The sequence below is a fragment of the Bos taurus genome, chromosome 6 (genome assembly GCF_002263795.3).
Source record: "Bos taurus isolate L1 Dominette 01449 registration number 42190680 breed Hereford chromosome 6, ARS-UCD2.0, whole genome shotgun sequence".
Classification (NCBI taxonomy): domain Eukaryota; kingdom Metazoa; phylum Chordata; class Mammalia; order Artiodactyla; family Bovidae; genus Bos; species Bos taurus.
The window spans coordinates 108576115-108601725 of NC_037333.1; the positions used below are offsets into that span (position 1 = coordinate 108576115).

General features: G+C 45.3%; 1 protein-coding gene across 2 annotated transcripts in view; it reads right to left on the reverse strand.

Moving 5' to 3' along the window:
- Window positions 1-23511: 23511 nt before the first annotated feature.
- The window catches only part of RAB28 (RAB28, member RAS oncogene family), a 97975-nt gene continuing 95875 nt past the window's right edge, over window positions 23512-25611 (reverse strand). Inside the window, 1 exon segment of one of the 2 annotated variants that reach the window (NM_001034634.1) lies at window positions 23512-24448. In NM_001034634.1, the coding sequence (NP_001029806.1) occupies window positions 24356-24448 (93 nt within the window). In that variant the 3' untranslated portion in view covers window positions 23512-24355. 2 annotated transcript variants of the gene reach the window in all.

Below are 25611 nucleotides of genomic sequence, written 5' to 3' on the forward strand. Positions count from 1 at the left end.
TTCCATGGATGGAGGAGCCTGGCAGGCAACAGTTCATGGAGTCGCCAAGAGTCAGACAGGACTTCACTGGTAATGGAGAGGCAGACACAGAGAACAGACTTATGGACACAGGGGAAGGGGGAAGGAGAGGGTAGGATGAATGGCAAGGAAAGAATAGCTTGGAAACACATACATTACCATATATAAAATAGATATCCAGTGGGAATTTGCTGTATGATACAGGGAACTCAAACCGAGGTTTTGTGACAACCTAGAGGGGTGGGATGGGGTGGGGGGTGGGAGGGAGGTTCAAGAGGACTTATGGCTGATTCATGTGGATGTATGGCAGAAACCAACACAATATTGTAAAGCAATCCTCCTTCAATTAAAGGCAAATAAATTTTTTAAAATAAAGTACTTCACAAAAGCCCCCCCAAAAAGGAGTCCTTCCAGTTACAAATTTTTGCATGCCATATTTCATATTATGTGGGAAAACTCAGGTCCCATGGCAAAGCCAATGAGGAGCTATGGTGTCAGCTGCACCATGAAGTCCCTCCTCCCCTAAAGGTAACTCTACTCTCTAAGCCACTGTATTTGACCTTCAGATGCCTTTGGCAATGGCACCCCAATCCAGTACTCTTGCCTGTAAAATCCCATGGACGGAGGAGCCTGGTAGGCTGCAGTCCATGGGGTCGCTAAGAGTCGGACACGACTGAGTGACTTCACTTTCACTCACCTGACTCCCTACCCACTGGGCCCTCCCATTATGGTGTCTAACAAATGGAGAGAGGACAGAAGAGGTCTGTAACTTTTCCAGAGTGATTCTTGGTGGATCCATGGAAGTAGCTGGTCACAAGGCTGCATCCTATTGCTTCCTGCCTGATGTGAAGAGCATGGGGGTCAGCTTCACGTCCACCCTGTGTGAGACACAAAAGCAAGCACCCTAACCAATCTCCTCTGCCAGAAAACAGGCCAGGACGCTTGAGACAGAGGAGTGCAGCAGGCAAGCAAGAAGCATGCTTGGACAATGACCTTTAATATAGTAAGCCCACCAATGACCAATTTAGGATAGTACTCTATTTAAAAAAAAAAAAAAAAATTCCATTGATTCAAAGGAGACTGTGAGGTGTCCTTCCCCCTGAACAGAACTGTTTAGGTATTTGCTAATCATTTCCCAGTGTGGCAGACAACATTGGTTGGCTGTCACATTCCAATGGTCATTTCCAGCCCCTTACTGCCTTACCCTGGTGAAGGAAATTGCAACCCACTCCAGTAATTCTTGCCTGGAGAATCCTATGGATCAAGGAGACTCAAGGGCTGCAGTCTGTGGGGTCTCAAAGAGTCGGACACAACTGAGTGAGTAGGCGACTGCCTTATCCACATTTTCTGTGTTTCTCTAAAAGCTAAAGCTTGATCTCCTGGCTTGCCTTGAACTAGGGATGGCCTTGGGACAGTCCAGCTGTGGCCAGTGGGTGATAGGAAATTGTCCTTGGGGAAGGTGTTTAGGGTAGGCATAAAAATGGTCCCCAAAGTTGTTCCTGTCCTAAACACTGGGACTTGTGAAAGTTTCCTCCTCTGGCAAAAAAAAAAAAAAAAAAAGACTTCAGATGAGATTAAGGCAAGGATTTTGAAATGGGAAGATTATTCTGAATTATCCAGTGGGCCCTTTGCTACTGCAAAGGTCCTTACAAGTGAGACAGGGAGGCAGTAGAATCAGAGAAGAAGATGTGACAACATCAGAGACAGAGTGACGTGATGAGGGACACACCAGGCCCTGCTGGAGGGATTCACAAGCCAGGGAATGTGGGTCTCCTCTAGAAGCTGGAAGAATCCAGGAAACAGATTCTCCCCCAGAGTCTCCAGAAAAAAAGAATGCAGCCCTGCCCGGTCTTTGACCTTGGCCCACTGGGAATCCTTTTGGAATTCTGATCTCTAAACTTGTGCCGTTTTAACCATTGCTATTTTGGTGTTAAGTTTGTGGCAGTTTGTTACAGCAGCAATTCGGAACTATACAGTGTCTCTTCCCAAACAAACATGCTTCACTCTCTCCTTCCCCCTTCTTGCTGCATGGGATGTGGATACAGCTTCCGGTGGGCTGGCAGCCTTCCTGTAGTCTTGCAGTAATATCCACGAGGATGAAGGACTCATGCTCGGGCCAGCACAGTCTGGGTCTCTGATGCTTTACCCTGGGCTGGACATCCTTGAACTTCAGGTCACGTAAGACAAACAACATATGACATGTTTAAGTCACTATGGTAGGACTTTGTGTGCTGGGGCTGACTCAACCAGCTTCTGAGAGGGAATTATTAAAAATTTTTACAATATTTGCAACATTTTAAATATTGCACAAGTTTTAGGGACTTCCCTGATAGCGCAGTTGGTAAAGAATCCGCCTGCATTGTGGGAGACCTGGGTTTGATCCCTGGGTTGGGAAGATCCCCTGGAGAAGGGAAAAGGTACCCACTCTAGTATTCTGGCCTGGAGAACTCCATGGACTGTATTGTCCATGGGGTCGCAAAGAGTCAGACACAGCTGAGTGACTTTCACTCACTTAAAGTTTTACTACTCTCTATGCTCCTGAGACTATATCCCTCTGTTTATCTCCCCATTCCATATTATGTACATAGTATATACTGTACTAGATACTATATATCTTTACAACTCCGTATCAAGTTCCATCACACTGGTAGCTTAAAACCAGCCATGGTGGGTGTATTTCCACTGTGAAAACCAGAAAACACTGCAAACTGGGGTTTCACTTTTCCCCAGAGTCAATTGTTAATCATTTACTGATCCACCACTGGCTTTGTGTCTCTGCAGCCAAATACATTTCCAATCGATGCGTCTCTAAGGGTTTTTAATGCTACTTGTCCTAAAAGAAGAGCTACCACTTGTCAGCTCAAATTATATTTGTAGGAAACTGGCTTCTCCTTGTTTATCTTAAATAAAGAATTAGGTACCAGGCACTGTGCTAGGCAGGCTCTTTCTCACTCTACCTTATACAATCTTTCTCGTATCCCTGAAAGGTCAGTCTCATAAGCCCGTTTCACACACGAGGAGACCAATGTTCAAGGGAAGAAGGGATTTGACAATGATCCTTGGCCAGTGAGGGGCCAAGAGAGGATTTGAACACCCTTTCAACTGACTCAGCATCTGTGTTCATCCTTCTGCAGTACAGTGTGCTTCAAACATAGCAGATGCTGAATAAATATTTGTTGCGTTACTAAAACAAGTGTTAATTCTTCCTTCCAGATAGCCGGGGACCCAAGATGCAGGACTCACGTACAAGGAGGCTTTCACACCATATGTGCAAAAGACATTGGCACCAGGAAACTTTTCCTGAACATCAAAGAGAGCCCTGAAACACTTATGGTTAGAAGATTGAGTTTCATGAAAGTATTAAATTTATGTTTTTTCGAACACCATCACTGGGGGAGGCACCAGTGGTTACAGCTCCCTCATCTTGAAATAGACACAGAGTAATTTCCTCCTTTGCTGGTTGTCAGCCTGGCTCCCAATCATTGCCCCCAGAGCTGGCAGAATTTCAATGACTCTAAAATTAATCTGTGGGGCAGAGAGATTGTCCCATGCCTTGAAATTCTGGGAGCTTTGCTGTGGTCTTAAAGTCAAGGCCTGGGATGGAAAGTCAGGAGGTCAGAGGTGAAATTTCAGTTCTTGGCCCAGCTGGGCGCTTTAGACAATCCTGTGGACACATTTTTCCCCTGCCCCACAATTCTTCTGAGCCAGGGTGATTGAGTAAGTAACATAAAACAGCTAAGCACATACATGGGATTTTTAACTTAATTTTTTCAACATTTATTTCAATTCCAATGGTAGACATATGTGGACAGATAAAACAATGGGATGTGTAATGGGAAAGACATGAACAGACTGGTATGATTGCACAGAACCCAGGGTGTCTAAGTACAATGAGGTGGGGAGAGCGAGATCAGGAAAGGTTTTTTGAGATACTGATGCCTGAGGTTAGGTTTAAAGAAAAAATGGAACTAGGTAAGTGAGACATCAGCATAGCAGACTACAAGCAAGGGGAGTCATGCACCTAAAAAACAATTAAGGTGGCTAAACTACAAGCAGCTCAGTGCTTGAAAGCAAGACACAGAATGGCAGAGAAACAGCAAGAGGAGTGAGCAAGGTTGCCAAGACACACAGGATATCACACGGATATCACAGTAGAGTATCTGCAGTTTACTCCAGACACCAGGAGAAGCCCTCAGAAGTTTTAACCAGGGGGTGACACCAAGGGTGGAGCTGTGCTGAGAAACCAGAGGGTCAGCATAAAGATTCAGAAACATTCATCGAAAAAGACCACAGGACATAGAGATTGAGGTTAGAGTTGGTCTAGGATAACCCCTGAGTTTCTACCTAGAGCAACCAGCTGGATGATAACACCACGAACTAAACACAGGCACCAGAGCAGGTGTGGGTGAGACGGTGAGTTCAGTAAGAGTCGTGCATGTGTTACCCCAGTTGAGATGTCCAAAAGCCAATGTCTTCAAAAAACAGTGGGCTTTACTCATCTCTGAATCCAATCTAGGGCAAACCCTGGCATGCATAAAACTCTTGGAAAATTGAATGAAGCTTAGGAGAGGAGTTTAACATAGGAATAGAGGTTTGATTCCCAAGTGGTGCTAGTGATAAAGAATCCCCCTGCAAATGCAGGAGACGCAAGAGCCACAGGTTCAATCCTTGGATCTGGAAGATCCCCTGGAGAAGGAAATAGCAATCTACACCAGTTTTCTTACCTAGAAAATTCCATGGGCAGAGGAGTCTGGTAGATTGCAGTCCATTGGATCACAAAGAGTAGCACACGGCTGAGAAGGCACACACACACACCCAGAGAGGTTTGATGGGGTTAGTAACTTACTGAGAGTGGTTTAAACTGAGAAATAATGAAATTTCAGAGAATGAATGAGTGTCTAAAGCAATAGGAGAAGGCCAAGAATGAGATCTTTAGGAGCACCAAGAAGCAAGACAGATGGAGACTGGGGGATGCAGAGAGTTTGGAGGGGGAAAAAGACAGACATCCCAGAGACCAAGGAAGTCAGGAGGACACGCAAGGTCATAAAGATACACCCTTAGAAAGGTCCATGGGATTCACATGAGGGCCTCTGCAAGAGCAACTACCAAAGACTGAGGACAAGACAGCATAACGGGGGATGAAGAGGGTAATTAAAGGTCAATGAATCAGCCTCTAAAAAACTTCCAGAAGTTGCCCATGACCCTGGTGAAAGATAGGACAGACTACTCAAGTGTAAATGGGGCTTGAGACAAAAATCAAGTTCACTGTAGAAAAACACAAAGGTATAAATACGTCTTGCATTCCTGAGTTTGTGCAGTGAACATTACCTGCTAATTTGGGTGAGAAGGTAGTAGTTGAGTCAGCTGGCAAGTGTGGAAGGAGAAGGCAAGACAAACCTTCTGTCCCATTTCTGGTCTGATTTTAAAACTTTTAAAATCAGTCAATGGAGGCCCAGAGAGATGAAACAAATCATTCACAGAAAACCAGAACTCAGGTCTTCTAAGTCTCAGATCCACACTGCCTCCTGAAAGTTTTGTTACGGTTTCACCATAAACAACAGAATAGGAAGGCCACGTTCTGGGTTAGAACTGTTGACGAAAAAGTATAGTCACAACCTGAAAGTAGAAAGTTATTTTATTTAGTGGGAATGTTTAGCCCAGGAGGCAGCATCCCAGGAGCTCTGAGAAAACTTCAAGGAGGCAGGAGGGAGAGTCAGGCTATATACAAGTTTGCAACAAAGGGAGCAGGCAGTCTGTACATCAGAGATCAGGGATCCAGTTAAGGAACTTGGCATTCTGTGTGTGGGATGATGTAAGCCTCTGGGCTCACCGAGTTCATTCCTTCATGTACACCGCAGCTATCTGGGGCCAATCCTGTTTCCTTCTTCACCTTGCTTCTTGTGTTCCCCCAGCTCCTCAGCAATCCCCGTGGCGGGTGGCAGCATCCCTGGATCACAGTTTGGGGAGCCCTCATTTACATTTGGAGGCCAGAAATCGCTGATGGCTGTGACATTTCTTGTTTATTTATATGGCAGGAGATATTTTCATTTCACAGACTGAACCAAAGTATTGAAGCTGAGCCATTTTCCCAACATGCAGTTGCTTGAGGGAAGAGTTATCATGGAAAAGGCAAAACCAAGTCTCCACATTTCATCTGAGTCCTTAGTTATGTCTGATGACACATAACCAGCGTCTCCTAACTGGTTGGCCTGAGAGATCTCCATCTATAGAGTACCCTCATATTAGCTCTGGCTCAAGCCTCAACATGCCAGGCTGAGACAATCAGCTAATAGCTTCAGCCCTGCGGCCATTCCAAAATCTTCAACAAGGCTCATTCTTTTTTTGGTTATTGTTTTTGATGATCTGAATGACCAAATATATATTTCTTTAAAAAAAAAATTCTATTGGAATATAGCTGATTTACAATGTTGCATTAGTTTCAGATTTAACAGAGTTCGTTTTTAAGGTGGAATAGCCTGTGAGAATCTCTGCCAATAAGCCTACCTGGAACCTTTGATCCAAGTGACATGGGGTCATTGTCTAATCTACACAATTGATTGTGTTGCTTTAAAACTCCTTTGGCTTCAGGTAACTGAAACGGACCTTGAACTAGGCAAGCATGCAAGTTTCTTTTTTTTTTTAATATAAATTTATTTATTTTAATTGGAGGTTAATTACTTTACAGTATTGTATTGGTTTTGCCATACATCAACATGAATCCGCCACAGGTATACATGTGTTCCCCATCCTGAACCCCTCCTCCCTCCCCCTCCCTGTACCATCCTTCTGGGTCATCCCAGTGCATAAGGATACTGGGTCTCACGCAAGCAGTATTTGGACTCCAGGACATACTGAAACCAGGGGTTTGAATGCTGTTAAAAATTCTGCCTCCATCTTTTATTCCTGAGCCACTGTGCCATTCCTAAATTCAGGAATCCTAAAGAAGGAACTCACTGGTCTGTCTGGGCTAGAAACTCACCACTGAGACCAACTTGGCTAGAGAAGGTGAGTCACAATAGTATCTCTGCCTCAGCTTCCATTTAAGAAGGAAGTGGCAATAGATGGGCACCAAGTATGGCTCTAGTGGTAAAGAACCCACCTGCCAATGCAGGAGACTTAAGAGACATGGGCTCAATCCGTAGATCGGGAAGATTCCCTGGGGGAAGCCTTGGCAACTAGTATTCTTGCCTGGAGAATCCCACAGACAGAGGGTTCTGGTGGGCTACAATCCATGGCGTCACAATGAGGTGGACACAACTGAAGTGACTTAGCACGCAAGCATGCAAGCATTAGTCTCAGTATTTACTAAGTGCAGGGCTCTACACTAGGTTCTCAGAGAGAGGAAGCAAGGTCAACTAAAAGCTGGAGAAGAACTAGATTTCTCCCTAAGGAGCCTCCCACTCTGGAAGGAAAAATGAGGTAACACAGCCTAGGCACTGCCACCACTGTTGCCTGAGAGAATGGAATTCCATCCTGCACAGGACTTGGGTTCTGAAGCTAGCAAGCCTGGCAAAAGAGGTCTATAGTCAAACACATTTGCCCGAGACCCTTGAATCACAGGGAGAAGGCAACAGCAACCCACTCCAGTGCTCTTGCCTGGAAAATCCCATGGACGGAGGAGCCTGGTGGGCTGCAGTCCATGGGGTCGCTAAGAGTCGTGCACGACTGAGTGATTTCACTTTCACTTTCATGCACTGGGGAAGGAAATGGCAACCCACTCCAGTGTTCTTGCCTGGAGAATCCCAGGGACAGAGAAGCCTAGTGGGCTGCCGTCTATGGGGTCGCACAGAGTCAGACACGACTGAAGCGACCTAGCAGCAGCAGCAGCAGCAGCTTGAATCACACCCAACACAGTAAGATGCACGTGGCACGGGGGATAAGCAAACACTGACTTAGACAACTCTGATCCATATCGCCTACTTCTCACTCCAGGGTACATGCTCACTGTGCAGACGGGCAGGCAAAACCACCCACATTGTAGATAACCATCTTCCTTCTTCACCCGCTCTTTTACCAAGTTTGTGGCGTTATATCTATGGAGGTTAAGCGCCCATAGGATGTGATTCAGCAGCTTACTGGAGCCACATGGCATCAAGCTGAGAACCAGGAGCCAAGCCCAGTGTCCTCTGAGTATTCAGCCCACAATCACATCCTTACACCAGGAAGACTCCTAGAATTACTCCATCCCCCATTCTCTGAGCCTTTAAAAAATGGAGGTCTGCACCTTCTCCTTGGAGATCCTTTGTCCCCAGTGGAAAAGCACAGAGCTCTGCCCAGTGGGTCCCTGTGTGTAGGATTGGGTTGGGGTCGGCTCGGCTGGGTCAAGCTGAACTGGGAGGTCATCTGGACAAGCACAGGGGGACACTGATCCCAGGGCTGCTGGTGGGAAGCCATTCATTTTCCCAGCTGTATATGCTCTAACGGGCTTATCAAGGAGACGTTTACAAATGGGGAGACTTGCTGTTTCTAACAGATTAACCATAATATATTGATTCAATGACCTGACAACCCATTTCCATGAACTGCCAGTTTACACTTGACTCTTTTTCTGGCCGGTAGGCAGATAAAGAGGCCACCAGGTTGACAGGGAGGAGGCTGGACAGGCCCAGAGCGGATTCCATTAAGTAGTTAGGCCCGGGCTCTGCAGCCTCTGATATACCTCAAATCCAGCCAGAACTCACACCTCACTCTTTCCTATATGGTCTCCGAAACCTTCCACCCAACCCTGCCTAGGGCACCGTTCTGACCCACTCTGTGCCAAGCCTCTGATCCAAACAAGACAGAGGAACATTGATTGCTCTTGTTGCTTTGGTCAAGTATTCAGGTCACAACCACAGTGGACAGGGCAAAAGGGCCCCGGGGTGGAGCCAATTATATTTTCTGGTCTAGAAAAGGAAAATCTGACCTCCGGGGACATTAACCAGCATGTGCTGAGCCCTCATCTGTTTCAGCAGTTCTCACTGCCTGGCCATCAGTAACCTCAAAACTTCTCCAAGAGGATGGTAGTATTCTCTTCATTGTTTGGGTAAAAAAACTGAGACTCAGAGAGATGAAGTTAATCAAACTGATGCAATCTGCAAGTGGTAGAACTGGAGTTCTCAGGTCTGTCAGATTGTAGTGTATTTTTTTCATAATACCATGTGGCTTCATCCAGATATTCTGCCCGGGCCTGTGTTGGCAGATGCATTTGGACATCAACCACAGTCCCGTTTCTAGAACTTCTGTTGGCTCACATGTCCTATGGCCATGTGCTTCACTGAAGACCAGGATGCTCTGTCCCACAGGGAGAGACCTGGAGAGTCTAAGCCAATGATTCTCAACCCTAGGTGCTTATCAGAGCTCTTTGGAATGCACACACACACACACAAGTGTGTATGCACAACAGGGCCCCAGCTGAGCTCAGTTAAATCAGTCTCCAAGTACAGAACCTGGACATTTGTTTATCTTGATATTTTAAAGGCTCCCCAATTGATGATACCACCCTTATGGCAGAAAGTGAAGAGGAACTAAAAAGCCTCTTGATGAAAGTGAAAGTGGAGAGTGAAAAAGTTGGCTTAAAGCTCAACATTCAGAAAATGAAGATCATGGCATCTGGTCCCATCACTTAATGGGAAATAGATGGGGAATCAGTGGAAACAGTGTCAGATTTTATTTTGGGGGGCTCCAAAATCACTGAAGGTGGTGATTGCAGCCATGAAATTAAAAGACGCTTACTCCTTGGAAGAAAAGTTATGACCAACCTAGATAGCATATTGAAAAGCAGCGACATTACTTTGCCAACAAAGGTCCGTCTAGTCCAGGCTATGGTTTTTCCAGTGGTCATGTATGGATGTGAGAGTTGGACTGTGAAGAAGGCTGAGCCCAAAGAATTGATGCTTTTGAACTGTGGTGTTGGAGAAGACTCTTTAGAGTCCCTTGGACTGCAAGGAGATCCAACCAGTCCATTCTGAAGATCAGCCCTGGGTGTTCTTTGGAAGGAATGAGGCTAAAGCTGAAGCTCCAGTACTTTGGCCACCTCATGCGAAGAGTTGACTCATTGGAAAAGACTCTGATGCTGGGAGGGATTGGGGGCAGGAGGAGAAGGGGACGACAGAGGATGGGATGGCTGGATGGCATCACCTACTCAATGGACATGAGTTTGGGTAAACTCCAGCAGTTGGTGATGGACAGGGAGGCCTGGCATGCTGCGATTCATGGGATTGCAAAGAGTTGGACATGACTGAGCGACTGAACTGAACTGAACTGAATTCAATCTCAGCCAGAGTTGAGAATCACTGGCCTGAACTATGCCCCTTAGCACTGGTCTGGGATGAGTGTCTGGTAATGACTCTAACCAACAAAGGTGGTGAGAAATATTCTGGAAGGCTGGGCTTTGAGAAAATTTTTCTTCTTTATTTAAAAGGGGCATGAGGATGGAATGGTTTCCCTTTGCTCTTTCTGACCTTTGGATTTAATGCTGTAAAAATGTGATGCCTGGTGTTATTGTAGCCATCTTGTGACCATAAGGGAGCCAGCCTAACAGACAATAGGCTGAGAATGGCTAAGAAGAAAGGGAAGACTTCGAGAACTTGGTGGCATCTTTCAGCAACTTAACCTCAGAATCACCTTACCCTGAGAATTCTTGTTGTGAGAGGTGACCACTATTCTTAATTTTTAAGACACTTTAAGTTGTACATTCCGTTGCATGTGTGTATGAGTGCTAAGTCGCTTCAGTTGTGTCCAACTCTGTGCAAACCTATGGACTGCAACCCGCCAAGCTCCTCTGTCCATGAGATTCTCCAGGCAAGAATAATGGAGTGGGTTGACATGCCCTTCTCCAGGGGATCTTCCAGACCCAGGGATGCAACCTGTGTCTCTTATGTCTACCTGCATTGGCAGGAGGGTTCTTTACCATTCGTGCCACCTGGGAAGCCAGGATATTCTGTTGCTTGCAGCCAAAAGGATCTCAACAGATAAGACCCACTAATGAGCTTCACTTGCCTACTGCCTGACCTATTTCTAACAGGGGCAGAAGTACATCAGCAGCTGGGGTCCATCAAACAGTAAGGCCTAAACTCAGTCTTGCTGCCCAAAGGACTAATAACTGGAGTGAGTGCTGGGCGTGTCATTAAACAGTTAGTTAGCAAGAGAGCCATTCCAGTAATAACCATGACATTTATTACGCACTTACTTCATGCCAGGAACTGTGCAAAGTGCTGTAAGTATGTCATCTCATTCCATCCTTAAAATTACCCAGCGAGATAAGTTTTGTTATCTGTGTTTTACACATTAAGAGGCAGAGACCCAGAGAAGCTGAGGAATTTGACCAAGTTTGCATAGCCAGAGAGTGGCAGAGACAGGCTGCTAACCCCAATCTGTCAGGCTCTCAAGGTTTCCCTCCGTTCCGGGAGACCATGTTGTTTCATTTCCCTGTGACTTATGATGTTCTGTGTGCTCACACATTCACTGAAGTGCTTAACGATGCGAATAAAAGGCATTCATCATTGTAATCCCTAATGGAGATAACAGAAATATTAGCAAAGGCTGAAGTGAAAACAGTTCAAGTGAGGCCTAATTTTTTACAAGGCCAAGGAATAATTTACTTTATCACGGCAAAGAATTTTATTTGACAAATGCACACTTTATCATCTCTGGTCCGCTGAAAATGTAAGTTTACATTTTTCCTAGCCATAAAATTAAAATAATTTTGGCTCCAAAAACTTAAGATGAAATCCCATTCTAGGTTCAAGCATTTCCCTGGAAATTTAAATGCTAAACATGGAGCACGAATAAGCACCCAATCCCGTCAGGCAGGGCAGACCCTGGAGTCAGTCCCCTGCACAGGGTTCAAACCCCGGTTCTGCCTCCTGCTGATGGGTGAGGTTGGACTAGACTCGTCACTTTTCCAACTCAGCTTTCTCACCAGGAAGGTGAAGATCACAAATCCCACTGCAGGCATGAGACGAGGGCTAAATTAGACACCCTAAAGCCCCTGATGCTGGAAAAGATTGAAGGCAGGAGAAGGGGACGACAGAGGATGAGATGGTTGGATGGCATCACCAACTCAATGGACCTGAGTTTGAGTTAAATCCAGGAGTTGGTGATGGACAGGGAGACCTGGCGTGCCGCGGTCCATGGGGTCGCAAAGAGTCAGACTCGACTGAGCGACTGTGCTGAGCTGAAGGAGACTGTGCACAAAGGAGATGCGCTGTAAAGCTCGGCTGTCATGAAAACCATGCACAGAGTGGCCGAGGATGGGACCCGGGACAGAGTAGCTCCTGAGTGAATCTTTGATGCCTTCGCTCTATCTTCCTTCTCTCGCTTCTCATCAACAACAGTCTTCAGGGGGCAGGCCTTCAGAGAGAGCATGAGAAAAACTATACCGGGTCCCCTCCGTGCCTGGTCACGGGAGAGGTAATGAGATGGTACCCACGTCTTGGTTTACTCAGCTTCTTGTCAGCATTTACAGCATCATCCCTATACCCTGACCCCAACACAGGGCAGCCAGCCAATCTGGAAGTGGGCCACCTGCCAACTTGGAAGACAAATCTGAGAAAGTGTCAGAGGATTGGGATAAGGGACAGAACAGGGGATAGAGGCGGGATGAGAGGGAATGGGTTAGTTAGCTCAGAGCCAAGGCTTTGGGGGAAGCTGGAAACAGACTATCCCCTGCTCTAAAGTGAGAAACAAATGGAGTGGGGGGGGGGGGTGGAGATTTCAAGAGAATCTGGACTCCCAGTGGGACAAGCAACACAGGGGCCTCAGCAAGGCATTACCTAACATAGGGGTTTTTATTGTTGTTTAGTTGGTAAGTCATGTCCAACTCTTTGCAACCCCATGGACTGTAGCCCAGCAGGCTTCTCTGTCCATGGGATTTCCCAGGCAAGAATACTGGAATGGGTTTCCATTTCCTTCTCCAGGGCATCTTCCCAACCCAGGGATCAAACCTGGGTCTCCTGCGTAGCACGCAAATTCTTTTACCATCTGAGCCACTACAGAAGCACCAGGTTTGGCTATCCAAAACCGGACCCCAAGTCACACTGAGAAAAACAGACAGAAGAGGCCAATAGTTCTTGCACATGTTTGGCATTCTTATAAGTTTCTGAGGTCCGTCCCCCTCCTCCATAATTAGAGTCTCTTTTCAGCCCCATGGAGTTAGTTGTCAGGGCACTTTCCGTGGTTATCATCCCCACTTTACAGATCTGTTAACAGAAGCCTCAAAGCTGGCAACATGTTCTTGGTCACATAAGGGAGAAGCAGATACACAGAGAGAAGTGTGTGTCCATGTTCAGTTGCTTGTTGCGACCCCATGGACTGTAGCCCACCAGGCTCCTCTGTCCATGGGATTTTCCAAGCAAGATTACTGGAATGGGTTGCCATTTTCTCTTCCAGGACTCTGCATTGGGGGGGCGGTGGAGCCCCCAAATCAGTATTTTTTTTTAAAAGCTTTCCAGGTGACTCTGATGACAACAGGTTTGGAAACCACTGATCACATCTAACAAATTAACTTCAGATAAAGAAATGGAGCCTGACAGAGGAGAGGAATTAGCCCATGGTCACACAGCCGGTCGGTTGCAGAGACAAAGTCAGTCTCTGGGCCGGCAGTCTCCAGGACAGAGCTCCTCCCAGCTCATCCCCTGGCTTGTTTCGTTGCTCATGACAACCTACAACAGAGAGAGGTTTCATTCATTCAATAAACCTTTATTGAGTGCTTCTTCAGCGCCAGGCGCCAGGGAGATACAAACAACAGGGATCTTGGCCTTAGAATCCTGGGTGGCCTGGGGGTGCCATGAGCTCAGAGCTGGTGCTTCTATCTCAGGGCCTCCAGTGTCGCTGCGGTCAGACAGAGAGCTGGAGGGTTCATGTCCACGTCTGAGCAAAAGGCACAAGACGGCTTGGTAACTGCTGCTTGGCTGGGGGCTAGGAGGGCGGAGGGAGTTGCATGGGGAAGGCATGAGGCTTCAGACAGAGGAAGGGAGAGAAAAATAAGGAAAACAAAGGCTCCTTTTATGGAAGGTGGGTTACTTTTGTTTTAATAAGCTACTTGTGTGCTGTGACTTTATTCAAGTTAGAATAAACGATGGTGAACTCAAGATTTCTAAGGCTATTTACTGGGCATATAAGAAACCATGTGACGTGACTGAAATATGTTAAGACCAAAATAGAGGCACCAGGAAAACAGCCCTGTAGGACAAGTCTTCACGACCACAGAGAGACCACATCTGCCTTGGCTCACGGTTGTTGGTGAAAATCGGTCCACACCAGGGCCAGGCAGAGGGCTGAACAGGTCAGCGAGGTCCCTACATCTGCATGAGGGTCATGAGGGTCATTGCCAAGGTCATAGGGAAGTGAACACTTTCAGTCGCCATCAGCAGGATACGTTGTACAGTATTTCTGAAGTGCGGCTTGGCAAATTTTAAAAAAATATACATAAAATACTTTCAAACTACCCTTTGAACCAGCTATTCTACTTCTAGGAATTTATCTCAAGGATAAATGTATAAAGGAAAACATAGAAAAGGATGTTCAACAAAGCATACATTATAAAAATAGTGAAAATTTTGGGGGAAAATGCCCATAGATTGCAGAAGGACTAGATAATTTAGTCTAATATCCACAATCTATGGCTATTTCCCCTACCCCATGTTTTCACTATTATTAAGGCTTCCCTGGTGGCTCAGATGGTTAAGAATCTGCCTGCAACGTGAGAGACCCGGGTTTAAGGCTCAAATGGTAAAGAATCTGCCTGCAACATGGGAGACCTGGGTTTAACCCCTAGGTTGGGAAGATCCCCTGGAGAAGAGAATGGCTACCCACTTCAGTATTCTTGCCTGGGAAATCCCATGGACAGAGAAGCCTGGTGGGCTACAGTACATAGGGTTGCAAAGAATCAGACACGACTGAACAAGTTCCATTTTCTTCTTTTCTTGAAAACTCTGAAGCCATTAAAAATGACGATGTGCATTTGTTTATGAATTTGGAAAATGTCTGTTATCACTTTCATTGAGAAAAGCAAATTTCAAAGTGAGTTATTTATTATAATGCATTTTAAATATAGCTCCTGGACATGTGTATTCACGCATATTTGGAAGACTATTTTTCATCAAAATGTCAACAATAATGAGCAGGGTGGGGGTGATTTTAGTTTATTTATTTTTCCCTACAGTAAGTATTTTATAGTGCTTCTACAGTAAGAACAACCGGTAGAGCTATTTTCATTTGGAGATTAAAACGTTTGAAGAAACGAGGCTAGTTCCAACTTGATTTAATAGAGATTGCAAATATTCATTCATTCTTTATTTTTACAGGCTCCTCTCCGTTAATATACATTCATGTAATTCATTTATATATTCAGTCATGAAAACAGTTTGTTCATTCACTTGAAACTGTTTAATAAGCACTACTATGAACGGGGGCACAGGGATGGTGTAACACTAAGTGAGGGGGACAACATGATGGCTAAGAAGTCAGGCTGCTGAGCCGGGCAGACCTGGGTTTGCATTGCTGTTCCATAACTCCCCAGGTACACCACCTTAGGATATTAAACTGCCCTGAGTCTCAGTTTCCCTATCAAAGGCAACACCAGTACCCATGGTATTAGTCACCTATTACTATAAAGCAAACTACTCCAAGACTTAATGGCTTAAAACAACAATAATGATTTATTATCTCACAGTTTCTGCAGACCAGGAATTTGGGGGGACCTCGGCTGGGTGCTTCTAGCTGGAGGTATCTGCCAAAGTTGCAGTCAGATAAAGCCAGAGGGTTCGACTGCATGCAAGGGCTGGCAAATTGATGGCAAAGATCATGGGGGCCGTCTTGAAGGCTGAGTAACCCAACCCATTCATCAAAGGAGGAGATGTTTATAAAGGGCTCGGTGTATCTGCACTGCATTCTTTATAAGCCAGAGTGACGATAACACAGACATATAACTACTCACAAAGGAGCCCCATGAACCAGCTCAGAGACGTTAAGCGGTTTGACCAGTCATACAGCCAGTGGGTTTCTGAGCCGAGAGAAGCAGCACATTTTCTAACTTGTCTCTGCTAGGGTTTATAACTCTTTCCCTACAGGAAATCCCAGTGGAGCCACAGCAGTGAGCAACCACTTGCTATAACAGAACAAAGTCGGTTACCAGGGTTGAAGATGAACAGACGTCTCAGAAGGAAGGATAGGGAAGCTGTGAGAGGATTCTGAGTATCTAGCTGAGGAAGTCATTTTCCTTTGATGGAAAAGGTCATGAGGAGCCATGGGGAGTTTGGAACAAGAGTGACTTGATTCAAACCCATGAGTCAAAGTTCAGCAGGCTTTTGGAACATTCCCGGATCAGGGAATGAAGGCAGTGGTGGAAAAGGATGCCCACGAGACACCGTGTCCAGGTGTCCTATCCACATGCCACCTGTGGATGCAGGTTAAGGAAGGATGAAGGAGGCCGGCTGGCAAGGCTGAGGTGAGAGTGGCTTGCCAAGCCAGTGCGTGCACAGCGGCAACAATAAACGCCTCTCTCCCTCATCACCAGCCCTGTGTCTGCTTCAATCTACAGTGTCAGAGGCCTAAAAACATTCAGTGCTTCCAACCCACTTGGAAGCAGGGTTTTAAAGCAAAGAGTCTTTCCTCTCATTTCCGGCTCTCCAATGTGGCAAACTGATGAAATGAAGGGTCAGGCAGGATGGGATGAATGTGGTTCCGAGTTCAGCCCCAAGGCCCTGCTCCACTGAAAGGCTGGCTTCCCAGGGATGGAGGTGCTGATAGAGTTGTCTCCCTCAAGGCCATGAGGCTGAGCATCACTTCCCTGTGCAATCTGTCTGACCACCCCATCACCCCAGCCTGCCTGGAGGAATGGAGCTGCTCTCAGCACCCTGTCCACCATTTACCACGATGGACCCTCTCCTGAGACCAGGGAGGGTGCCCTGCTAAGCTGAGGGCAGAGACCATGTCCCTAGGCATCTCAGTCCCTAGGGCCTGAACACCGCTTCTGCTCTCTGAAAGACCTTGACAAGTAATTTTCTCTCCCAGTTTCATAGGCTTCACATCCAGACACTGAGGGTGTGATCTCAAGGGCAGAATCCCCCCATCAATAGGGCTGCCATTCACATCACAGGTCTTGTAGATTCAATCACCCATTTTCCAGGATAATAAAGTGATCTGTTCTAACAAAACAGTGTGGCAGTCTTCTAAAAGAGGGAAATAAAGTGGTGTGAGAAAGGAAGATTTTTTTCTAGTTGATCCAATGATTCTATACCCACTGGCAGTGGCCTTATCCATACAGAGGTTTCATTTCGCCAGTGGAACTTTAAAAATGGGATTGGGGTGGTTGAACTCCAGGAGTTGGTGACGGACAGGGAGGCCTTCATGGGGTCACAAAGAGTTGAACATGACTGAGCAACTGAACTGAACTGAATTGAGACGGGCACATGCTCTCCAAATTGCAGCCCACTCCCTGCTGTCTTCTATTCTTACCTGCTTTGTATTACTTACCTCCTAGCCCCTGATGCCATATGCGTTTGCAGCCCTGCAGTATGACACAACATTTCATAACGCGTAAAATGGATGTTTGCAAGGTTCTTTCTTGGGCTGGATCAAAATCCTTTCTATAGCTTCTATCTATCTATCCTATATCTAGAGTTCTATAGGTTCCATATTGGAAGTTGAACCTTTTTCTAAAGCAGTTCTTTCATCAATTTGGAAACCATCATCAGAGACTGAGGCCTTCTCTTTTCCATGTTAAGCTCACTGTCTGTCTTCATCTGTTTCTTAGGACACTGTTTCTTAGGACACCATAATCAGAAAGCACCTTCTTAAAAAGGGGCTTCCCAGTGGCGCAGTGGTAAAGAATCCACCTGCCAATCAATGCAAGATGATGCAGGAGACATGGGTTCTATCCCTGGGTTGGAGAGAGCCCCTGGAGAAGGAAATGGCAACCCACTCTAGTATTCTTGCCTGGAAAATTCTGTGGACAGAGGAGCCTGGTGGGCTACAGTCCATGGGGTTGCAAAGTCAGACACAACTGAGCATGCACGCATCTGAAAAGAGGAGCACTCATAAGAGGAAAACAAATAATGCAGGCAGGCTCTAATCTCTTGCAATTCAAAGTGCAATCCAAAAGCCAGCATCAGCACTAGGATCACTTGGCAGCTTGTTACAGATGCAGAGCCTCAAATTCCACCCTAGACTTACTGAATCAATATTCTTCAGCTGATTCGCACAAACCAACTCAGAGAACAGAGCCTCTTTCTGTATTGACATAGCCTAAGATTACATGAGTCAACGTATGGACACCAAGAGGGGAAGGAAGGGTGGGATGAAGTTGGAGATTGGGACTGACATATACTCACTGCTGTGTATAAAACAGGAAACTAATGAGAACCTACTGTACAGCACAGAGAACTCTATCTGCTCAATGCTCTGTGGAGGCCTGAATGGGAACAAAATCCAAAAACAAGGGGATATATGTATACAGACAGCTGATTCACTTTGCTGTACAGAGGAGAGCAACACAACATCGTAAAGCAACTCTACTGCAATAAAAATTAGTAAAAAGATCAGTCCTGAGTGTTCATTGGAAGGACTGATGTTGAAGCTGAAACTCCAATACTTTGGCCACTTGATGCGAAGAGCTAACTCATTTGAAAAGGCTACCTGATGCTGGGAATGATTGAGGAGAAGGGGACAACAGAGGATGAGATGATTGGATGGCATCACTGACTCAATAGATATGAGTTTGGGTAGGCTCCGGGAGTTGGTGATGGACAGGGAGGCCTGGCATGCTGTGGTTTATGGGGTCGCAAAGAGTCAGACACGACTGAGCAACTGAACTGAACTGAAAAAGATTACATGATTCAATCTTTTAAGAGGCAGTTATATTGTTGACCCTGAGTCCTATTATCTGAAATCCATTTTTTCACTCACTAAACCATGCCTTGGAGAAGGCAATGGCAACCCACTCCAGTACTCTTGCCTGGAAAATCCCATGGATGGAGAAGCCTGGTAGGCTGCAGTCCATGGGGTTGCTAAGAGTCAGATACGACTGCGAGTCTTCACTTTCACTTTTCACTTTCCTGCATTGGAGAAGGAAATGGCAACCCACTCCAGTGTTCTTGCCTGGAGAATCCCAGGGACGGGGGAGCCAGGTGGGCTGCCGTCTGTGGGGTCGCACAGAGTCGGACACGACTGAAGCAACTTAGCAGCAGCAGCAGCAAGCCATACCTTCCTATGTATTGAGTTTTATGGAAGCATTTAACAGTCCAATTACATTTTGATGAGTTATACATGTGCCTAGAGGAGGATCTTAAGGACCAAACACAGATCATGTTCATCTTTGTTGTTTTTGTCAGGAAAGTGTATTCTCCTCGGTTGTGTCTCATCTCAACAAAAATTTGAAGCGACAGATAATAAAGCTCTCAGCGCATCAAAGCTCTGGGACAGTATTATAGCTCCCTCAGTTTTATTTAGAAAATAAAGGAAAATACATCCTTGAGGCATGAGGGCATGCCAACCCAAAAGATGCGAAGAGGAGAGAGAGAGCACGCACGCGGGGGAGAGAGAGACCCCTGGCCCTTTGCCTCTTCTATGTTTTTTCCTCCCCCTGGGCCTGCCCTGTGTAAATTGGGCTAGCCAGGAGTGCTGTTTGTTCTACCTGAGGTCCTCACTCCGGTCCTCGGACCTTCCTTTGACCTTCCTTTGTTCTATTTTCACGGACTTTTCCCTTCCTTGTCTTTTAGCCACCACCATTTTGGACTCCAGTTTCCTATTCTAACCACCTAACACTTTTATGTAAGAAGTAACAGAAAAAATGAACTAACATTGCCCCAGGAAGGATAAAGGAAACGATTCATGGCATGCATGACCTGGAGCCGTGTCGGGGACAGGGGCTCTCCCCACTTCTCACCTCCCTCCCTCAGCGTCAACCCTGTACTTGGGCAGGGTTACCCTCAGGGGCTACAGCTTTCTCATTCAAGCCCAGCGGGCAGAGCGTCATCTGCAAACTTCAGGCAATAAGAGCCTTCTTGTTTCTCTTTTTCAGAAACTTCAGCAAAGTCCTCTCCAGTTTCATTAGCTCTGATGGAATTAACCACTCACTTCTTAGCCAATCCCTGAGGCCAAGAGAAATGAAGATCCTAATAGGGTTTTAAGCCAATGAGAACGCACTCCCGAGAGCCCTCGGAGCTGAAAATGGAGGAGGGCTCCACCAGGGAGACGACTGTTGCTGGAAGAAGTAGGCAACGCGACGCTGGGGAGGAGGCCAACAGATGTCGGCCTCAATGCTCCGTGGGTCTGCATTTCCATTTCCTCTGAATCCTGCGAGCGTTTTCTCAGGATGTCCAGCACTGTGGCAATCACCAGCATGGGCTATGGCCAGAAAACTTCTCTATTTTTAAATGACACACACACATTATTATGCCCCATCACATTGTTTCAGTGATCAACTTTAAAGGGCCCTGGCTTACCTCCTCCTGGAATAATAAAGCAGTCACAGGAGGGGTTCTCTGGGCCACTCCAAAAACCACTCCAGAGTGGTTTGCCACACATAATAGAGGGTGCACTTGAAAGGCAGCACCCAATGACCGGTTCTGGCTGAAAACTTGTGTTCTCAGAAAGTTCAATAAGCACCACAAGTGGCCACAATGTGTTTGAAACTTTATAGCATGCGTCTTCAGGAGACAAAGTCCTAAAACCAGATGCAAAGACTTGGAATTTTTTAAATTAAAAAGTGTGGACAGGAGAGGTAACAGTCAAAGTAAAATAAGCATCAATCCAATGTTTCTGTTTCAAAAATAACACCCGAGGTATGGGGAAAATTGTAATATGGAATTCAGAAATCTGCTTTGGCCCTGTCCGCTATGGCATGTTCACTGTGCCTGCTCTCCTTGAGCCAAACGGCTCTCACTGACTGGTCAGGCTTAGAGGGGAGAGACAGAAGACCAAGGAGATCAAATGCAGGGAAGGCATTTTTCCATCCTCACCTCAGTGATCAGAGGGCAAATATACCCATTAGCCTCAAACCAGTCAATCCTAAAGGAAATCAACCTTGACTATTCATTGGAAGGGTTGATGCTAAAGCTGAAGTGCCAATACTCTGGCCATGGATACAAAGAGCCAACTCATTGGAAAAGACCGTGATGCTGGGAAAGATTGAAGGCAAAAGAGGGAGGCAGAGGATAATACGGTTAGATGACATCACCGACTCGATGGACGTGAACTTGAGAGCAAACTTCAGGAGCTGGTGGAGTACGAGGAAGCCTGGCATGCTGCAGTCCATGGGGTGGCAGAGTTGGACACGACTTAGCAACTGATTATCAGCCTCTCTCGACACACACTGCCTGCAGGTCTAGATGGTCAGTGTGAGAAAGTGGGTGGACCAGCGTTAGCCATCACCACTTTTCAAACGAGCAACGTAACACCCAGGCCTAGTCAAGCCCCAGGAAGGCCAGCTTCGTGATCTTTTCTAATGGAAGGTAACCTAGTTCGGTACTCGGCCTGGTCCAACCTACCTCAGAAATGGTTTATGTGGGTCCTGACCCTACCACTTACTGGAGGAGGGGCTTGGTATAATCACTTACTCCCTGCTTCCACATCCCCACGTGCATGAAAGGAACTGTGATATGCCTTCTCGTGACTGGTGTGCACATAAAATAGCTCCTGTGACAAGTTCTTGGATGTGTACCAGACAGAGCAAGCCCATGAAGGCCATTCAGTCCCATTCAGTGCTCTGACTTTAAAACACACAACTCAAGTATTTTGGTCTGATCACAGATCTTTTTGTCTTTTCTGTTTCCTCCAGATGCCTGTACCATCACATATGAGTGGTAAGTCATACATTTTAGTACTACAATAATGAGACTGAAAAAACAAAAAAACTCACTTTTGTAAATCCTCAAAATTTTCACATAGGTATATAAATAACATGAAATGATCAAAAGGGCATGTCCTAACCCCTTATTGAATGTAAAGCCTTGGGCAAGTTTAGTTCAATAGTAGACTTCAATCAGTCGTAGCTTTAAAATAGTAGTAACGACAACAAACATCTCTCGTACTAGATTGTAAGGTCCCTGAGGGTTGAAATCTTTTATCCCACTTTATATTCTCCTAAAGGTCCTAGCAGACTGACTGGGATATATTAGATGTTGAAAGGAAGGATAAATTGAACTATCTTGAAGGGCATGCCACCTTGGAAAAGAGCTTAAAAGATTGCTTAGTTGCTATAAAATGAATACAGAAATTAGGGAAAAAGTGAACTCACTGCCTAATAAATACAGCAGTCACAATTTTTACCTTTCATAAATTTCCAACCACTCTTGAAAAAGTGTCTCCCCAGCTGAGAGACAGAAGATCTCCTATGGGATCTACCTCTGTGATTCCATGACTTCTGGCAAATTCCTTTTCTTCTTCTTAAATATGATTATACTGGAGCAGCCCCTACACAGAGGGCTGGGACGGCAAGAAGAATCAGAAGCAGTCCTGCTCGCCCAGAGCCAGAACCCCTAGGGGCTTCCCCATCTCTGTCAAGTTCCTTTTTCTTTTCAGACTTCAGTTTCTTTAGCCACACAAGATGGAAGTAACAAGCTTTCTAAAATCTTTTAGTTGTAAAATCAGATGCCAAAATTTCTCCACACACCTCTGGCAGGTCTCCTATGAGTAAGGTGCCCTGACAGGCACTCCTGAAGGATGTGAGACCAAAAGAGAGATATGTTCTCCAATAAACTTATGGTCTATGAGCAATAAAACAAAGGACACAAATAACCGTGATCCCAGGCAGGAAGGGGGTAATGGCCAGCCAGGAGGTGCTCATGTGGAATCCGCAGCTGTGGGCACAGCAGAGGTTTTGCAGAGGGGCAGCATTCATCCTGTTTCGATGTGGCCAACACAGAGCACCCACATGCCAGGCACTGTGCCCGAGCACAAAAAAACAAAACTGTTACCAAGCCACCTGCCTTCACAGTGCCTGAAGGCTGATGGCAGGAGGGAGACAGAGAGGGGGCAGGAATTCCAGGCAGAGGGACTTGTGCAGCGCAGACAGGAAGGCAGCGTGTCACAAAGCACCCAGGCACGGCCGTGACTCCGCCGGCACAGCGGGAGGCTGTGTCCAGAAGAGCAGCCTGAGGAAAGGCAGGGGGCAGGATGCGACTGACATGGAGCCCCTGAATGTCAGGCTTTGGGGTCTGGATTTTCATCACTTCAATTAAGCTCCCTAACAGCTCTACCTACCTACCAACTGAACGTGGGTTGTGTGCTCAGTCATATCCGGCGCTCTGCGACTCGTCTGTCCGTGGGCTCTCCAGGCAAGAGCACTGGAGCGGGTTGCCATGGGGATCCTCCCCGGCCCAGAGACCGAACCCCTGTCTCCTGTGTCTCCTGTGTTGCAGCCAGATTCTTTACCCGCTGAGCCACTGGGAAGTCCTAACAACTCTAAGTGACTGAATGTTTATTAAACTTCACACAATCATTGATTTGTATCCAAATATACCTTTTCTGTAATGAAAAGGGATGTGGCTGAAAGAAAATTCTCCCCCAAAGGTAATTTAAATAAATTTATTTGCAGGAGAAAAATATCTGCCCGTCAGGTACAGTCTGATCCACAATGATCCAATAATAGTCACAGCTCATTCTGGGAGGACTCTTACACAGGCTGTAGGAGCAAGTCCGCACGGAGCATCAGAATCACAAAACCATCTAACCAGAGTATTACACAAGACATAATGACCATGATACAATAATAAAAATACACTATCAAATACTCACTACTTTGTGAGCTATAGCTAAAATATAAACAAGTTAGGCTCTTTCTTAAAAAAAATGAAGAAAATATTTCTATTACAGCTTTATTTCAAGCATTTTCAGTTAGATACCGCTTTATATATTTTTACTCACAAGAGATAGCAAAAGAATCCTTTCTTAAGTATCAGTAGATAAAATATATTACTCGTTCGGATGTTTGCACTCTGAAGCGTACTTTGCCAGGTATGAGTTCAGATAAGAGAATGAAACTGTGCTGCTGCAAAATCCTGGCTGATAATCAAGGCCTGGATAGTTTTCATATTTGTTTAAACAAAAATTTACATCACGGAAAAAAGAAGTGAGGCCATAAGACAGCCAACATTATTCTTTCTCAATGGAGCAGTCTGATTCCAGAGAATGGGCTTTCCAAGCCGAATTCAAAGTGTGTGGTCCCGAAGTTGAATTCTTTCCAGTCGGAGGAGCTGCCTGCGGCTGAGGCAACAGGCAATGATGAAGCGAGTTGAGCGGAAAGTGTTAACTGAACTACAGAGATGGTCACTGATAAAACAAGTTCCTAGAGGTCCTCGGGGCCCACACAGAGGCGAAGGGCACTCAGAACTATCAGTACAAAAGAAAAATGTGCTCACTGAACTGCACACATAGAGCTTCTAGGAGGGTTAACAGTTCTTGACATGGGTTCCTGGTTGTAGTTTACAATATCTGCCTTCACCACTCTCTGTCATAAAAGAAAACAGAGTTATTATCAGGACATCAGAACATTTAGAAAGAGCTCCTTAAAGTATATTTTTATTTTCTGAACTTCGTGAACTCCTGATGACAGACATCATAAATGAAGCAGAAGCTGATATTAAAAGAATCAGCCAGAACCAACTCATGTCAAGCTGGGATTTTCTTTTTTGGGGGGGTGGGGGGCTAAGGGGGGGTGGGGAAGGGGTTGGTTTTGTTAAGGATGTAATAGCAATTTTTTAATTCAGTCGTCTCTGGTTTTATGACATCTATGAGGTTATCACAAGTCTAATAAAAAACTGGCAAATCAATATGAAAAACTAAACCCCGGTTATAATTTAAAGCAAAGGATTTAAAATTAATCATTACAAGTTTTGATTCACAGATAAGGCCTCATCATTTCAAAGTAAAAAATATTATTTATTAATATTTCCATATACTATTATACTCAGGCATAACTCTTTTAAAAATGTTTACCAATTTGTGAGTTAGTGAGAGGAAATAAAAATGTTAAAGAGAAGTCACATATAAAGAAGAAATGTTTTGAGCAGAACTTTTCCAATTTTTAAAACTTTTCTCCTAAATCCCTGACTTACTTCCAAATGGCTCCACTACTGGGTCATGAATAATGACTCTAACAAAATATAAAATAATGAGAAATTTATATTACCTCACATTCATGTGTTTAAAACAATTTAAATCAAAAGACACTTTTAACTCTTCCTTCTTTTCCTCTAACACAACTTCAAGGAATATTTTAAACAATGAATTTAGCGACATGCCCTAACATTCTTCTTTAAGTAATAATTTAAGGAAAAACAAATCCTGAACTGTTTTCAACTCCTACTAAGTCTGCACACATAAGCAGACAAAGAAGGGTAATTCAAGGCAAACTTTAAAAATACTCTTTCAATTACTACGCTATTTCAGGAAAAACAGTAAGGAGAGAATAATGAAATAACTGCTTCAATTCTCCATTTCACTGCACATGTAATAAACATGACCATAAAGACAAATACATTTGAAAGTAAATGAAATGTTATTTTAATTTGTTCCCAATTCCTTAAGTCGTAAGTCTGGCAAAGGATCAATCTTTCAAAGTTCCAGAACAGGACTTATGCAATATTAATTCCCAAGAATGTACAATAAATC